General features: G+C 42.1%; 1 protein-coding gene across 2 annotated transcripts; it reads right to left on the bottom strand.

The window, feature by feature from the left end:
* Positions 1-6: 6 nt before the first annotated feature.
* LOC134636849 (clustered mitochondria protein homolog) lies at positions 7-17,426 on the bottom strand. 2 transcript variants are annotated; one of them, XM_063487077.1, is made up of 30 exons: positions 17,220-17,426; positions 16,897-16,978; positions 13,814-15,118; positions 12,603-12,763; positions 12,343-12,514; positions 11,920-12,060; positions 11,706-11,836; positions 11,470-11,624; positions 11,155-11,280; positions 10,931-11,069; positions 10,707-10,799; positions 10,287-10,505; positions 9,942-10,117; positions 9,503-9,814; positions 9,275-9,408; positions 8,863-8,964; positions 8,648-8,748; positions 8,413-8,565; positions 7,940-8,002; positions 7,604-7,851; positions 7,432-7,516; positions 5,586-5,739; positions 4,375-4,514; positions 4,183-4,263; positions 3,570-3,695; positions 1,867-1,988; positions 1,617-1,710; positions 1,401-1,535; positions 1,244-1,317; positions 7-1,110 (listed from the first exon to the last, which is right to left on the bottom strand). In XM_063487077.1, the coding sequence occupies exons 3-30, from the start codon at positions 15,072-15,074 to the stop codon at positions 999-1,001; spliced, it is 5,010 nt and encodes a 1,669-aa protein (XP_063343147.1). In that variant the 5' UTR covers positions 15,075-15,118; positions 16,897-16,978; positions 17,220-17,426; the 3' UTR covers positions 7-998. The 2 variants fall into 2 exon arrangements, with proteins under 2 accessions (XP_063343147.1, XP_063343146.1); XM_063487076.1 differs by having other exon boundaries at positions 16,902-16,978.
* Positions 17,427-17,896: the final 470 nt, after the last annotated feature.

Below are 17,896 nucleotides of genomic sequence, written 5' to 3'. Positions count from 1 at the left end.
TGGCGTTATAAGTCATTTTTATTGTCAGCTGCATCCATGTTTTGATTTGAATAGATGAAATTACACCGCCATGCTTCGGCTCTACAGATGTTGATTTATACTAAACAACTCACAGGAAGCTATATCAGAAATACTCGGATAGTTTTCAGATGGAATAATATATAAAATATATAAAACTGTCGCTGTTTTTATGAAGTAGAAATGCAATTTCAAAGCCTAATCCTCTCATTTTTAAGCTTTCTGTTATTATATAATAGAAGAATAAAAAAAATAAGATGATATTAATGACAACTAAATTGTGGTACACATGTAAATCAGTCTCACACAATAAAATGTATTCATTAAAGTGCCTTTCTACCTGTTCTCACTCGAATGTTACTTGATTCACACATATTTTTTACATTTATGTTGGACTTTCAGGGCTGTGGCCTATCGCACAATACAAAACACACACTTAATATAAGCCTATAAAATAGTTACTTAAAAAAAATCTATTTCTTCTGCATAATGGGAACTCATCTACTCTACTTTGTTCTGAGAAATGCTCATGGCACAAGTGTGAAACCCAGTGGACACTCAGGGTAGTGCAAGAAGACGACATGCCATTTCACAATCTGAGATATTAAACACTGTGGCTATATATTTTTTTCTCTGTATACACAGTGTAAAACTTACTGTGCTTTTCCATTCATCTAGCAGCACAATTCTTGGTTTTATTTATCTACTTTCACGACAAAAAGGAAGTGAGTTGAACGTGTTTGCCATCACATACAGTGCCGTACAGTTCGGCAAGAGCTTTATTATGGCACTGATAATCTATGTCTACTGACAACAGCAGAGCAAAGTCCTCTTTTAACAGGAGACAGGTGCACCTGGGTGACCTGCTTAATAACGGCATTGTTTTGCCTCGCTTTCATCCGCCATTGCTGCTCATTGTCCACGGTCACTTTCACAGATCATGCAGGTGTCCCATTGTGGTTGTGTTTTTAGTTCATAAGTCAGTATTGTTGTTTGTACTCCACAGAACTTAACAACTGATTTTCAAGCTCTTCCGTTTTCACTTTTACTTTTCCTTTAAACTCAGCCCGGAGTTCGTCAATTTCTTTTCCACTAGAAAGGAAAAGGCAAAACATATATACAGTATGAGAGGGAAAAGAACAATTACATGAACAATTTTAATCAGGGAGTGTTAAACTGGGACATTAGTGGCTACTTTTGATCCTGTGTCTGTTTCAGTAATCACCTGAGGGGGATGAGAATGATTCCACATGTCAGGTTGAGCTGCTGGAGTATTGTGGGAAGGCTCGGTGTGGAAAACTAGAGAAAAACAGACAGTCACAACCAGAAATGCATGCACTGCATATCTGTGTATGTTCACATAACATCCAAACTGTGCAAACCTTTGGTGGTGGAATACAGGCACCAGGTGTGTTGCTGTATATTTGGTTGATGGCTTTCTGAAGGATCACAGCCTGCTGAGTGAGGCTCTTCAGGTATTCCGAGCTTTCCTTAGTGTTGTTATGGTTCTCACCAACCTACACATGTTCAGCAACAGTTAAAATTCAGAGCAGAAAGCATGGACATAACACCAGAAAACACTTTATTCTAAAACACACCTGGCTCTTATATATTGAATAAGCTTCTTTCTCGTGGTGCAGAGCTGATCGAAACTCTCCTTTACTCTCATACACAGTGGCCAGCAGGTGATGACTGTGCAGAAGAAAGACATGGAAAGGCTATTTTTTTTGCAAAGAAAATTCAAATGTGAACAGGAAGATCACAGCAGTTGTCTCTCAAACTTTCTGTAACTGAATCTATGTTTTTTATGCAAGAAAAAGGAGCGTGAGGACAAAGTGTGCCACGTACCTGTGTGCGTGTTTCAGGGATGTGACATCGTGGTATTTTGAGGTTAAAGTTAAGGCATTCTGCAGGAACTTCAGGGACAGCTCATACTCCATCAGTCCATGAAGTACCAGACCTAGCATGCTCTAACACAGAGGAGCAAAACAGGGGCACAAACGCACAAATGAGCTCTTATTCTTGAGTATTTCATGGATATGACCCACTTTGACCTTTTGACCAGTTTCACATGTTCGAAAAGTGTCATCGTTGTTCACGAATTATGAATGAATTAGTCTGTTTGTTTATGTTTACACCTCATTTATGCCAAGGACAACACGGCACAGCAGTGATCGTTGAAAACTTTAAAGGTATATCAAGTTGAACTTAGAGTAAACATTATCATGTAGTGCAATATCACATAGACTACCACTGTGTCACATAATATTGTGGTTCTTATATAACGTGTTACATATTCTCAGACTTTTACTTTATATTTCACTCATTAAAATATCAAAAGGAGTCAGTTGAGGTGGTTCGGGTATCTGATTAGGATGCCTCCTGGGCAAGCATGTCCTACTGAAAGGAGGCCCTGAGGTAGACGTGGGGTTTACATCTCTTGGCTGGCCTGGGAACACTGAGACACCAACAGGTTTTCTGCTTTTCGAAGTTCTTATCTTCCTCAACTGTTTTGAATGTCCAAATAAAAAAATCTTGATGGTAAGAGGGGTTTTTTTACATTAGAAAAACTGCTCAACCGCAGCTGTCCCTCTGATGTACTCATATCTAATACTGTCGCTTCTGATTACGTCCAATGAAACCTGAGCATCCTTATCTCTGCCACCTCCAGCTCCACCTCGTCTTTTTGCCGTCTCTATACCGTACATCATAGCAGGTCTCACTACCATTTTGTAAACCTTCCCCTTCAGTCTGTACTGTCCCTACCTTTGGAAAGTTGACCTCAGGTATTTAAACTTATCTACCTTCACTGTCTTTACCTTCCTTTTTGCCTCCCCTCATTCACACACATGTATTCTGTCTTGCTTCTATTAACTTTCATCATTCATCTCTTCAGGAAATACCTCCACCTCTCCAGGCTTTCCTCCACCTGCTCTCTAATCTCACTACAGATCATCTGCAATATCATCTGCAAACATTATAGTCCATTGAGACTCCTGCCTGATGTCATCTGTCAGTCTGTCCATCACTACTGTCAACAAGAAGGAGCTCAGAGCCGATCCCCGACGTAGCCTCCACTTTGAACCCATGTGTCACTTCTACTGTACACCTCACCACTGTCTTGATTTCCCATCCCTCACATACTTCTCTGTGACTTTTGACTTCCTCATGCAGTACCACACTTCCTCTCTTGTCACCCTATAATATGCTTTCTCTAGAGCCACAGACACAGTGAAGCTAATTCTGGCCTTCTCTATACTTCTCCATCATCACTCACAAAACAAATGTCACATCTGTAGTGTTCTTTCTTGGTCGTCACCTCTCTTCTTAACCTAACCACAGGGGGACCAAAGCCCGTGTGCTCCTAGTGGCGGTCACAAGCCCGGATACATGGGGAGAGTGGTATCAGGAAAGATATCCAACATAAAATTTTTGCCAAACCAAACACGCTAATATACTTTTTTTTAAAGATTATTTTTTGGGCCTTTTTGCTTTTAAAGTATGTGGTCACCTGTTCAATAAATAAATCAATCCAGTGGGATCTCACTTACATCCAGTAATGCTACTTGTGGATGATCATCTCCACTAACAAGCAGGGTGAGGTACCGAGCGCGATACAGCAGCTGTAGAGAGGTCAAGTGGCGGCCTCCAGCAAAGCAGTAGAGGGTCAAAAAAGTCTGAAGCATAAAATGATAATATATCAAAGACACATTTTAATAAATATGGTTAAGCGCTTGGCTAGTTTTTGTTTTAATTCTACATCGAAAAAATAATTCCCAGATCCAGTTGGTAACAGCTGCAGAACTGTGAGGCCAATCTGAGCAAACTTGGGTTCTATAGATGGATTTTAAAAAACATGATAAGTGTCTTTATCCACATCACAGGGTCAAGACTTGAAAAACAAAAACAAAGATGATGCTGATGTTAATGAAACTATATTCCTTTTTTTTTTTTTAACTGCAGATCTGTAAATAGAGCACCACAACTGCTATATTCATTCTAGTCATAGTGATGTTTGGTATCCTAATCAGGGATTGTGCCACTGAAAAATATCACTATATATATTTTAATAAGATGTGTGGACTGGAGATCGTTAGGGTGGAAGACAACACAAATAACATAACAAGACTGTCTGTAAATCAATGAAAAAGTGACGAAACTCACATAATCTTGTATGGTCTGTGGATGGTCTATACCATGGAGTCTCTCAGAACTCATTACGGCCTTTTCCTGGTGGCTGAGGGCCTGCAATGCATGGACACGTTATAGGAAACATTGCTGTACATTACTATGGTCTGCTTGATTCAGAAAGTTAAGTACAGGTTCATTGTATAAATTAACATAATGAATATTTACATCTGCGTTTTCTCCCAAGATGTAGCTGAGCCGTCCGAGGAGGCGCAGGCACATGCACACGTCCTCATGCAGGACCCCACACACACTGCTGAATAGAGTCAAGGCCTGACTAATCAAGTCGTAGCATTCCTTGAGAAGCCCTAAAATCAAACACAAAATACTATTAATGCACAGCAAATAAACAGAAATGAATATCTGCTCCTCATATGAGGACTGGCCCTCGAGCAGAACCATTATCAGGATCTGTATTGACAATGTGCATCATACATCGTGTTAAATACAAGGAACTGAGCGGCACAATACAGCACATATAGCATAAATGCGGTCATGTTCAATATGTGCACATGCTTGGTATAAACGCACATTTTTAAGTGTGTCATAAAATCATCCACACATGTCTACATGTAGACTGATGAGATGACTGTACAGGTTATTGATTGCTTACTCTTCTTATATAAGCTGGAAAGACTTAGCCTTCTTGAGATGATTTCAATATAGGTGATGAGGTCCAGCATCCACCTACCTTGCTCTGTGGCCTGCACTATAAAGCCAGATGGGCTTCGCAAGCCATGTAGAGCTTAAAGTTGGCGTATGAAAGTGGCTGTCTCTTTACCTGGCTATATCACCATGGTAACTTATGGTGAGTGCAACATTAAAAGACATTTGCTTGGTTTTTGTGACTGACTGGCTGCTGAAGCTCCATATTAGATTAAGAATGTATTTTATTACAGAATGAGAAGTGTGGATCTTGTCTTGTATCACTGGCATTAAAATAGCGTCAGTGTCGCCACTATGAACAGGAACAAAGAACAAATACTCTTTCAATTTGCATGTGAGAACTTCCTCACACACAGAGCATATTAGGAAGTTACTTTTAAAACAGTGATTTTTCTTTCTTGCAATGCAAATGCAAACAAATAACAAATAAAGCGTTAAAACTTCCTGTTGATTGTGCGAGCATACCGTTAACGCTTCTTCCCACGCCAAACATGTGCCCCTATCAGATGTGTGATATTTTTAGTAAGTGACATTTAGAGTTTGTGTTGATGTTTGGAGGGAAGCAGCTCCTGCTGCTGCAGGATGTATAAATGCAGGGATCTCAAACTCCTTTTACATCAAGGGCCACATTTAATTTTACTGTAAGAAAAAGAAAAAGAAGAAGAACACTGTATATTATGCTGTTTACGTCTATATTTGTGCTTATGTCTCACCCTGCTGCACTGCCAGCTGGGCTTGCTGAACAAGCCGCGTGGCATGCGATGACGTAGGCTTGAGGTGCCGGACCACGGGAAACATGTTGACGATGTCCTCCTCACCAAATGCCGGCCTGTGTCGAGACTCAAACACATATTCCCTCAGCTGCACCTGAACACAGAGAAAGGGAATGGAGGAGGAAAGCAGACACACTTTAAAAGTTGGACTTAATAACTTTGTAGTTTTTGGTCTGATTTTCTGCTCTAAGCACAGTAAATTGTGAACTTCAGCCACCAAAAACTCTGAAGCTTGATGTCAAATATTCTATTTCTTGTGTAAAACCACAAGAAATAGAATTATGGATTTAAGAGAAAAACTAAAGTAAAAAAAAAATTCACTTTTCACCCATGAATGTTATGATTAAAACTATTTAATAAATGTTAAATAAATGTAATAAATGCAAAAACAGCTCTATAGGCCTCTTAAGTCGCTTAACTTTAGATCCTAGACTGCCACACTGTTCATTAATACATTCACTGGCCACTTCATTAGGTATGCCTGTTCAGCTGCTCGTTAAGACAAATATCTAATCAGCCAGTCACATGGCAGCAACCTGTGACGTGGGCAAGATCATCATAATGGGGGCAAAATGTTATTTTAGTGACCTTTAACATGACATAGTTAATGTTGTATTTCAGAAAGTGCTGATCTGCTGGGATTTTCCTACACAACCAACTCTAGAGTTTACAGATCTTGGTCCGAGAAAGAGAAAATATCCAGTGAGCGGCAGTTCAGTTGGTGAAAATGCTTTGCTGATGACAGAGGTCGGAGGAGAATGGCTAGACTGCTTCAGGCTAATAGGAAAAGGATAGAATAGGATATGGATGCTATAATTCAAACATGTTGCCTGATCTCATGAATCTCGTTTTCCGCTGCAACATTTTGATGGTAGGGTCAGAATTTAAAGTAAACAACATGAAAGCATGGCTCCATCTAGCCTTTTAACACCAGTTCAGGCTGATGGTGGTGAAATGCTGTTGGGGATATTTTCCTGGCGCACTTTGAGCTCATTACTACCGACTAAGTATCATTTAAATACCACAGGTTACCTGAGTACTGTTGCTGACCATGTCCATCCCTTTATGTCCACAGTGCACCCAAAATTAAAATCTCTGAGCAGTGTTTCCAACACCTTGTTGAATGTATGCCACAAAAAATTAAGGTAGCGCTGAAAGCTGAGGATGTACCTGGCAAAGTGTCCAGTGATAATTTAGGTCATTATTTGAATTTAAATCTTTGGTAGTATGTTATCTCTTTTTTTCTAAGGCTGATCATTTTGTTGATCAACCTTGTTGGCTAAGAATCATCTGTCGACTTATTGCTATTAATACAATCTAAATGTATTTGTCATTTAATTGTTATTGAAATTTCAATGTTTCAGATATTAAAAAATCTATTCTCTAATTTAAAAAAAAATATTCTTGGATAACATTGAATCCAGATCTGTGTGACAGTAAAAATGAAATATAAGCTTATCTTTTTTCCAGCCTCAGTTTATTTTCAAGTTTTTGACCTTGAAAGAACAGAAGTGTGGCAAAAAAAATAGATTACCTCCAGCAATAATGTCACGTCGGCTTCTGCAAAGGGGTAGAAATCTTGACTCATGGTCAGTGATCAGCATTTTTATGTATTTTTTCTCCATATTTTTGTCCCGTCTGTTATGTCTTGACCAAATAAAGCAGTGTGTTGAGTATTCTATGATACAGATGTTGTGATTTCATGTAGCATTGCCGGTATGGAGATTTATGGGATGGAGACTTAATTTAAGCTCATAGGTTGCTGTATTATGAAGAGATGTCTGACCTGGATGCCTGTCTTGATGGCAATCTCTCTCAGCAGGGAGATCCTCTGAAGGTTGTGCTTTTCTATTACTTCATCTATACTTTCACTGAACACAGAGAGGATGACAGTGTAAAAGTCTTGCTGCACATATCCAGGAACACATAGGCACACACACACACACGCACGCAAACACCTGTCAAATGTGTAGTGGTAATAATCTCGAGCCTCAGCCCTGATCCTGCCCCACAGCTCGCCGGACGTCAGCCTAGCCCACACGCTGTCACTCAACAATGCGGCTCGACTCCCGTGACTCCGGCGTCGGCGGCTCCTGCGACGGGAGAGCAGCTCGTCTGAGCAGGAGTTGGGGAAGCAGGAGGAGGAGGTCAGGAGGCAGTTTAGGAAGTGACTGACAGCTGCAGAGAAAGCTGCAGGTTCCACATCCTGGGAGAAAATAAGGTAATTGCTGATAAATCAAAAACAATGATAGGTTGCGTAGTGATTAGTACATGTGTTTTCTTAATCTGAGCACCTGCAGGTAGGTCCTGAAGATGTGTTTGGCACTTCTGAGGATGATTTCACTCACACAAATTCTCTGTAAGGGAAGAGGAGAGAAGACTTTGAGAAAAAGTTCTCCTTCATGAGATCAAACTGCAGGACTAGCTCAGTCTTCACAATCCACGCGTGAAGGCTAATATTGAGAAGACTGCTCCTGCTGATTCACACTATATGAACAGACATTTAAAGGCTTGATGAAGGTTCAAACTTTTGATTTTAGAGATGTTTCTTGATTTCTTGATGTGATTAACGCTTCTCTATTTTCTTGCAAAATAAACATAGCTTATAATAATAACAACAATAATGATTAGTAACAGGTTTCTTATACAATGCGGTATATTCAGTGGAATAAAATGCACGCTGCACCAGCCTAACAGACCCGCCTTATGCATATATGCTGAATAATATCATTTATGTGGTATGGTTATTAATAGCTGTATTAAATGCCTGTATATGGTCGAGTCGTCTTCTCTCCTCCACCCTGCCGAGCTCCCTCAGTATGGTGCCCAGATATCGCACGTTCACACCCCGCTGATGAAGCGCTGAGGTCAGACTTGCGCCGTCCATTGGCACTGCCGTGTGGTCAAGACAGTCCATCAACTATAACAGAAATGACACACACATCATCTTACACTTTATGCATATGATAAACTTAAACATTATCACTCCACACACAGCTGACCATTGCTGGGATCTGATGAGACAGGAGAAAAGCAGCTGCCTCCCACAGCAGGCATCTTTGCCTCTGAACCTCCTCTAAACACTCAGCAGGGAATCGAGCACCTGCAGGAAAGACACACAGTTCACCTTTAATCTGACAACATATACATATATATATATATATACATATATATATTACTCTGAGTATTTGTTTGTGAGCACGAGGGTGTTCAGTACCTGGAGAGCAAACATCAGGATTGAAGCGGATGTCAAAGCAGGAGTCACTCACTGAGCCGACGGCTCTACAAGCTTTCAGGATCGCAGTTCTTCTCCTTATTTCTACAAAAATCAAATATGAAAGTATTATCAGCCAACGTGAAGACAATCAGCTTTCTTTGCCCTCACACATCAGTTAACATTTAATATTTGCATTTTCATTTTGTGGCTCTATCATCTGTGATTCAGGCCTATGATAAAAATTCCTTAGTGTGTGCAGATTATTGCATGTATTCCAGCTTCTTCTGACCTTCTGTAGATTTCTCCATCAACAGTTTAAAATCAAACATCACATCTGCAATGCTCTTTCTCAGCATGACACCTCCGTACATATGTCATATTCACTTTATTTACTGTATAAGGTCTTATTCACCCATGTCAGCACTGGCTGCAGGTCTCTCCCCAGTATCTGAATCACAGACGGGCTTCTCACTCCACTCTGTAACTTCATCCTGTTCAGTCAGCTGGCTCAGCTCATGCGATACCATCTTCATGAAAAGCTCATACCTACATCATAAAATAAAAGATAAGAAGATGAGAAAGCTCATTTTCTAACATTGGCTCATCCTGCTGGTCTAGTAGCTCTGAAAGTCTTCCTCACCTGTGCTGGATGAAGGCCTCAATCAGCTCAGGTCTCAGGCTGGCCAGACTGTGACAATGGAGACATGGGTAACCAAAGCTCTGGCACTCCTTTGGCACCTCCTCCCTCCTCTCCTCTGTCTCTGAGAACTGGAAGTTAAGATCTGGGGGGAAGGTTCGCAGGAGGTCCAAGATGTAAGGTCGTCCATCATTACCCAGGATGCCTATGGTCTCGATGCCAGAGCAAAGCTCCACCGGTCTGTTGTTGTGGTCTAAAACCTGGTGACGCTGGATTCTCAGCTGCTTACTGGTTTTATCCAGCAGCTCCAGAAACCTGCCATAAAACACACTCCTGCTCAGCTGCAGTAATAGTGAAAAAATAAAAGGGCACGTCCGGCTTTTCGATCAAGATCTACAATATAAGATTTCACTGTTTTGGCATGAGTATGTAGGAATGTTACCTCGGATGAGTAAACACTGTCTTTCCATTGTCATTGGAGCCGTACACTATACTCTCCTCCTGATTTTTCTCAAGTATCCCAGGAACGATCGTCTGAGCAATAACTCGGACACCGCGATAATCCACCACAGCTGTGCCGATTGTGTGTAGCCCCTCTATGTCCACTGATGCATATGCCTGCAGCCGTGGAGATTATTTTTTGACCAGTTTGACCATTAATATCCTTATAACTACACCCTTAAAGATTTCTGAATGTCACACACATAAAAAAGACTTTTAAACTAGAAAGTTGAAATGATAATTTCCTCCCAAACACCTCCCCAGTCATACCATCAGGATCTCTTACCTGAGCTCCTCTTAGGTCACAGATGGCAGCAGCGTGAGCAGCAGTGTTTCCCCCTAGTGGTCGGTAGTGCTCAGACACATCAAACCCCTGGCTGAAGAAGAGGTTGTTCCACATGAAAATTTGCAAATGAGGCGACTCCCCTGGGTTTATCGGCATGATGTTGCCATCAATGACAGCCGTAGCACCTCGTGTCGCAGCGGCCACAAAGTCACTGTTGGTCTGCGAGGAGGGATTCAAATACTGGTTAATGAGTTTATGTTTCAATAAAACAATTTGGTCCCAGAGGAGGAAGAAGAATAGAGGAAACATAAGAGGACTGTTATAAGAGGTCATGGCTTCTGGGCTTTAAATTGATTATCACAGGTTTGCTTCATTAGTAATGAAGGACAGACTTGGAAAGATGATGTTGGGAATCCTCACCTTGAAAATGCTCCTCTCTCTGTGCAGTCGTTCCTGCAGGGAGCTCCCGGGGAGCTCCCTGCATCCCTGAAGCTCCTCGTTCCAGTCCCGACTCTGAGATCATGACACACAACCTAAATATCAGCATCATCATCGCCATCAGTTAAAATGTAAAATCAAACCTATATTTTTACGTGTCCTGCATTTCCACATTTAGGTTGCCTCCTCGATCTTGCGTCCACTACCGTATGCTCATCCTGGCCCATGTAGCTGGCGTGCGTCTCCTCCGCTCTCACGCAGTCAAGGGTGTGGTCTCCGTGTGGCGCAGTCCAGGTGAACACCTGGAAAGGTGCTGCAATGCGCTCATAAGGGTGCTGCTGAACTCTGGATCACATCAGATGGAAAATATTTTTACTGTCAAGCTTCATGCTAAAACAAGTTCTAAATCAATTCCAAACAGTTGGCTCACCTCTTCTTCTGCAGGGTGGTGAAGTTTTTCCTGAAAGCAGGGCTGACTTGACTCAGCAGCTCCACTAGAGAATGGCAAAGGGTTTTGGGAACTGCAGGTTTGGGGTTAAAGATGAAGGCAGTCGACCTGGAAAAGTCAGTGAAGAGCACACGCCAAGTCAAGGCAAGTTTATACCCTTGAGTAACTACAGTACTCAAGAGAAAAAGACTAAAGTTTAATTATTATTATAATTATAACTATTAAACCTACTGGAAACATCTGAACAAAATATCTTGCCAGGATGGATAAAACCTTTTCATAGCATGTAAAACTCACTGGTTGAGGAAGAAACCCCGTGTAGAGGATGTAATATTGAGTTCTCTATCCTCCATAGTCAGGACATTCAGGTATATTAAGTCGCCGTGCATCTTCCTGTTTCCTGGAGGTGGGTTCCAACTGCTGAGGGTCAAGACCCGCAGGCACTGCAAAGGCTGTCATTTCACTGTTGTTTAACCACGACTAAATGCACATTTAACCAGCCTTAACTGCTTGTAGAAAAACTGACAGCTCACCTTCCAGTCCTCTCTGACTGGCTGAAGTGGACACAGCGGTCGCTCCTTAGAGCCGGGGAGGACGTATTCTGGAGGGCGACAGTCAAGAGACTCCCTTTCAGAAGCTCGCCTCTTCCCCATGCTCTGACCATCTGCAGGGTTGAACGTGAAGGTGAAAGGTTTGGGCGCTTTGTTACAGGGAAGCTGATCCTAATGTATGACAGAGGGGCATTACCATTGTTTCCTCTGGTGTAGAAGTTGAGGTAAGACAGTGAGCTGCCGTTCACGCCGTTGTACGCATCGGTGGGGTCGAGGCTCCTCAGAAGATAACGTACATGTCTGAGATGAAGACGAGCATCACGCACCGAGTAAGATTCTGCAACAGGAGCAACAATGCTCACAAAGGATTCAAATCAATCTTGCACGAGTGCAGGATTAAATGGAAGCATTTTCCATATGAAGATGCTCATGAAATAAGATTATCAAGTGGAAATGCAGAAATAGCAATGCTAAATAATTTAACATCAGTATAAGAAGGTATGGATGCTTTGTACTCATGTTTTTCTTTCACTCTAATACTATTTTGAGAAATGACTCAAATGGTGAATCATCACATGAAGACAAAACTAATGCAGTAAGAACAGGAAGAGGCAGTTACCCTCCACCACCTTGATCACCGCTCCATCACGGATGCCCGGGACAGAGTGCAGCTCATTAAGGCTGTCGAGCGTGACACCACCCAGCTGGAGGGAGAAGCACGTGCGGTGGCAGGTGATCTCATGATCCATAAGCACCTGGTGGAGCTCCACAACCAACATCTGGCCTGACACCTGATGGTGGAGGAGAAACATGAGAGCTGAAGCGAAATGAAGACACAGTGAAGTGAATCTTTGAGAAAACAGGGACTAACAACAGAACCTGCAGCTCAAAACTTTCTGTTCCTGGAGGCTGGATTCTGACAGTAAAACTTGTCTCTTGGAGATCAACTATGTCTTGGATACTAAGTTTTTTCCTTTTATCATCATCAGACTGCTCTGGGAGATCATCTTCAGTGGGTGCTGTAGCTGGATTTGGATGTGCTGTTAAACAGAAGAGAAAAGACAAAAATAGACCATTGAGATGAAACTGGCTGAAAAACAAATCGCTGTTACACTTTAATGTGAGTTAATCAGGTGGAAAATACAAATTCAAAAAGAAAAAAAAAAACAAGGAAATTCGATCATACAGGAAGCACTCTGCTCAGTCTCTGAGCAGTATTTACTTCTAAGGGCAGAGGATTGCATCCATACTTTAAGAAGTTTGTAGTGGAGTAAAAATCAGATAAGGGTAGCTGGCAGATGTTTACTCTGATTACCCAAACATTATGTTGGAGTGGGTAATGGATAATAGATGCTGATTTGCGAATAACTGGACATGAACAAGTTGAGCTTATTATATAATTTTATATTACAGTATATTTCAGCTTTTCCACATTCCAACAAACACTACACTTATCAGAATCAGAGTTTTTAAGTTATAAAGCTTTTTGTCAATTTTTGGAGATTATATCTCGGAATTTCAGGAGCAGGACCACGCCTCCAAACACGCTCCTTCTGGTTGTCATCTATATAGGTTCCCCCAGTTCTGCAAGCTGTTCATTCTCGTTTACGTGCCCCACCCTCCCTCCCTCCTTGTTCTCAATTCTTTAACTTCTTCACTCCTTCCCCAAACCGCAGCTCAATTCATGTCCAAGCATTCACCTTTACCTACTAAAACGCTGTCAAACCTAAAATGAGGACGTGGGCCCAGCTAGTGAATTGACCTTGAAGTCCTTGAAGAGCAGGATCTACACCCCTACAAAATTTGACCAGAAATCTTTCAAAACTTTTTAAGTTATTGTTTTTACAGACAGAAGCAATGACACGAACACAAGAGCTACCAAAAATATACCCTCCTTGGCAGAAGTAATTACATTATGTGTCCGAGGAAGTGAAAAAAATCTAAAAAATGAAAAGGAAGATGAATGAAGATATGGTGTTATCGTCCAAAGTTTTTCACTGTGATAGATTTCAGACTAAATAAATGAGTTCTAAAACAGTCTTAGCTTAACCAGCTGTAATACTGACTACAAAAAAAAAAACTCCACTCACTTTGGACATGTGGTGCTCCCAGAAACAGTCTGTCAACTAAAAAAAGGGTCATTCGATCAATCTCAGTCTCTCCTTCTTCTTCTCCTTCTGCCTGTCGCTCATCAGTCTTGATGGCTTCCTCTAACTTCTTGTCCTGACTCTGAATATGACCTGCTGTCTGAACCACATGGTTGTTTGTTTCTATGTGGATATTATTATGTTGCTTTTCATTTGCAGTCTGCTCTAACTCTTCCACCTGTCCATTGTCCTGATTGCTCTGTTGTTTCAGGTTCACGCAACCCTCAGTGGGGTCAAAGTTCTCCACATTTTCTGTGTCATTATTGCTGCATTTTGTCATCTTCTCTGACTCCACTGCAGCAATGTTTTCATTTGTGCCGCTGACCTTGTGGCCAGCCTGCATCACTGAGGTGTGTTTGGATTCAGTCTTTTGCTCGTCTGGCTTTTTGTTGCACTGTAAGGTTGTCGGCTCTCTCAGGGCAGAATCTGCATGTTCCTCTTCGATTGGGTCAGTGTTTCTTTCTGTCTGCCAAGTTAGCTTTGTTAAGTTGGCCGTCACTTCGAGTTTGTCTTTGGCTGTCTGCCTTCCTACCTTTCCTGGCAGCTTCAAGTCAGCAGAAACTTCAACGTCACACCAAATGTCACTGCTTTTCTTCTCCGATGTTTGTGCCTCCAAAAGCAGCTGTTCCACACCTTCATGTTGATCCCAATCATGCATCTCTTTTCTAGTCTCACTATTAATGATCATACTTCCTCCCCTAACCACCCTCTTATTACCGAACTCGAGTGTTTCTGTTTGTGTTTGAACTTCTGTTTGCGACTCAGTCTGAGTCTGCACCCCCATACCAATCTGGGTCTCTATTTCAGTCTGAGTCTCAACCTCAGAGTATCCTCTGCCTCGCATCTCATTGCTCCTCCCTCGTTCTTCGCTTCTTTGCTCGCCCATCCCCTCGCCTCCTCCTTCATCCTCCTCAGACACGAGCAGACACACCATTGGCTCCACCAGAGTCACATCTCCTCCCATGCTGCTGCTTAGGATGATGTCAGGAAACAGAAAGTTCTCTGGTTCGAGGGCCAGGTTTGTTATACTGTTTGTTGAGACGGTTAACGCGTCGTCCTCCGAGTTGTCCATCAAACTCGGTGACTCACATTCACTCTCTTCGCTGGACAGCAGAGGAGATCTTTCTGCCTCACCCGGGCCTGGTGTATCCTGACACTTAAAGTAGTTTGAGAGGGTCTGGCAGCACTGGAAGATGTTTCCCATGGTGCCTTTATGCGCTAAAAAGAAGTAAAAACTGTGAAGGTGACCTAGAGAGGACCAAAAAAAAACAAAACTATGTTAGTGTCAAACCCCAGTAGAGTCCACTTATACTTTCATACTTGAGCCAGTGTTGTGTTCAGTTACAACAATAAAAGGGAAACAAATAATTCAAACTAGGAAATCACAAGCAACAAGACCCTACAGTTTTGACAAAGTAAGAACTTTATTTAGAGATAATGAATGGTCCTAATTATTCCTCATTTCATCAGAAAACAACACAATCATACACAAACATTAGACATTGTTTTCTTTTCTATATAAGCCTGACATGCTTGGGGCTATGTTTTCTATCTTTACATTGGTGGAATGAATTATTTAATCTCTGGCTGATCTCAGCCCATTATATGTATAAAGCACACCTGTCCACAAAACCAGTTTCTCACCAGTTCCTCAACATGGAGCCCCATGCAAGAGCTTACCTCATGGGGTTGGGATGGTCATAAGAAAGGTGGCAGATTAGCCCACAACTACATGGGAGGAGCATGTTAATGATCTCAAGGCAGCCACCAAGAAAACTGGTGGTAACACTACACTGCAATAGATTGAAACATTGCAGCACCTGCAAGGTCCCTCTGTTGAAGAAGACCCATCTTTAGTTTGCCCACTCCTCTTTATCATTTACAGAAAACATGTAAATGATTCAGAGAAGGCTTAGGGAAAAAAGTGCTGTGGCCAAATGAAACTAAACTTGAGCCACCATGTTTGAAGGATGAGAAATGCCCAAAGATCACCAAACCCCACAGTCAAGCATGGAGGTGGAAACATCATGCTTTCGGTCTGTTTTCAGCTACAGTGCAGGAAGACTCCACCGCATTGAGGCACTATCGGACAGGGTCATGTACTGTAAAATCTTGGATGAGAACCTCCTTCTTTCAGCCAGAGCACTGAAGGTGTCTCATAGAATGGCTCTTTCACCATGACAGCTACCCAAAACATGCCACCATGGCAACAAAGGAGGGGCTAAAGAAGAAGCGCTTCAAGGTAAAGGAGTAGCATAGCTGATCTCCAGACTTCTAGACCTCACCCTGTAGAAAATCTGAGGGGGGCAGCCTGAAAATTTTCACAGTTTCTGTAAAGAGGAGTGGGTCAAATTCCCTTCTAGGATGTGTGCAAACCTAGTGACCACCTACAAGAAACGTCTTTTGCCTGTGCTTGCTAACAAGCACAAGTACAAAGTCATGTTTTGCTTGGGAATGAAAAACCTATTTCGATCAATGACATGTAAAACAATTTACAACTTTTTTATAATGTCCTTCTTCTGGATTTTTGGTTGATATTCTGTCTCTCTCTATTAGATTGAAACTACCATAAAACTAGAGTCTGTTGATTTCATTACAAGGGAGCAAACTTACAAATTTAGGATTGGATCAGGTAACTGTTTCCCCCCACTGTACGAATTCCTGACTGCACATTTGATAACGCTGTCTTATGTTACCCAAAGCAAACACACAAACAAACTAATTATATTTTAATATCATGTTTTAACTTCTCAGCTTGCAGCTGTGATGTACAGTCGTACTTCTGGCCGAGGTTAGTAGACGTCACTGCGAGGTATGGCTACAGGTGCAAACCCATTTACTTACTCAAAACTCAGAAGCACACACTTTCAGTCTGGTGTGAGCAGCTAAGCCGTAACTGAGTCTAAGTTTTGACACTGCCACAAGCGTGCGTGTGTGTGTGTGTCATGTGTAAATGCAAGCAGCTTAGAGCCTTAGACGACAGCTGATGACAGGACAATCATGAAGTGTTCCTGCAGAGGTGTCACCTTACAGTGGAAGGGCCTGGAAAACCTCAGAGACAAATTCTGATCAGACGAACTCAGCAGTGATGTTGGATGTGTAAAAATCCTGGAATGAGGAGGAGAACAGATGAGAAGGAGAAAAATATCCTCTAAAAAGCTTCAAAAGCGCCAAAGTAAAACAGCAGAAGATCTGAAATGGACAGTTATGATTTTATATGTAACATGTAGCATACCTTATTCTGACCTCATGAGAACACAAGCACAGCAGAAAATGAGCGCACATGTCTCAAAACAGAGAAAATCACATCAGTTCATTACAGATTAGTGTAGCAAATCTACAACCCTACCATCCAGTGTAGAAAGACTGAGAGTCTGTCAGTCTGTTTCATCTTCTCCAGATTCTCCTGCTCATGGAATCAGAAACGTAAGTTTCCTCAGGCTTTCCTCCAGAGCAGGAGGCTCCCCAGTCCTTACAGCGAAACCACATTACACAAACTATGTGTGTGTCTGCCCTTCAAGGGGAGGAGAGGAGCTGTGGCAGGCCCTCTGCTTAAACACACAGTACCCGTCCAAGTCCAGAAGAGGGCAACCTTTCTGCCGCTCATGATGCAACTTCCTGTATTCAGATCGGCCCATGGTTTCTCTATCAATCTTGAACGTGTGAGCACGTGCAATGTGTATAAATAGCATCAGCAGGAGAAGGAGGAGGAAGAGGGGGAGGACTAGGACGAGGGCTGGCGCCTTTTCACATTGTGTGAGATGTAAACATGACACAGCACACACCTCCTTAGACACTCAGTGCTGGAAATGAGGCTCCAGTAGGTGCGCTGAAAACTCAGGCATCAGTCTGAAAGCAGCTCTCTGGTTGCCATGGAAGCGCTGCAGCGGTACATTTGCATTCTGAGCACAGTCACCAAGACAACTGTGGGAACGTTCTAGAATGGGACGTTTGCTAGGAGACAAGTGGCGCCTGACAAACTGACAGAACCATGTTTGGGTTTTAATGAGTGATTTTTGTAAACCT

The sequence above is a fragment of the Pelmatolapia mariae genome, linkage group LG10_11 (assembly GCF_036321145.2).
Source record: "Pelmatolapia mariae isolate MD_Pm_ZW linkage group LG10_11, Pm_UMD_F_2, whole genome shotgun sequence".
Classification (NCBI taxonomy): Eukaryota; Metazoa; Chordata; class Actinopteri; order Cichliformes; family Cichlidae; genus Pelmatolapia; species Pelmatolapia mariae.
Note: the sequence above shows the minus strand (reverse complement) of the source record. Positions and strands in the feature narration are given on the sequence as shown.

What these genes read in the sequence shown, in the direction of transcription:
- LOC134636849 (XM_063487077.1), bottom strand. Translation starts at nt 15,074, where the DNA reads ATGGGAAACATCTTCCAGTGCTGCCAGACCCTCTCAAACTACTTTAAG. An exon ending in GAGAGAGGAGCATTTTCAAG is followed by an intron (nt 10,506 to 10,706) that starts GTGAGGATTCCC and finishes CCCTCCTCGCAG; the next exon opens with ACCAACAGTGACTTTGTGGC. An exon ending in ATTCAATATATAAGAGCCAG is followed by an intron (nt 1,536 to 1,616) that starts GTGTGTTTTAGA and finishes GAACATGTGTAG; the next exon opens with GTTGGTGAGAACCATAACAA.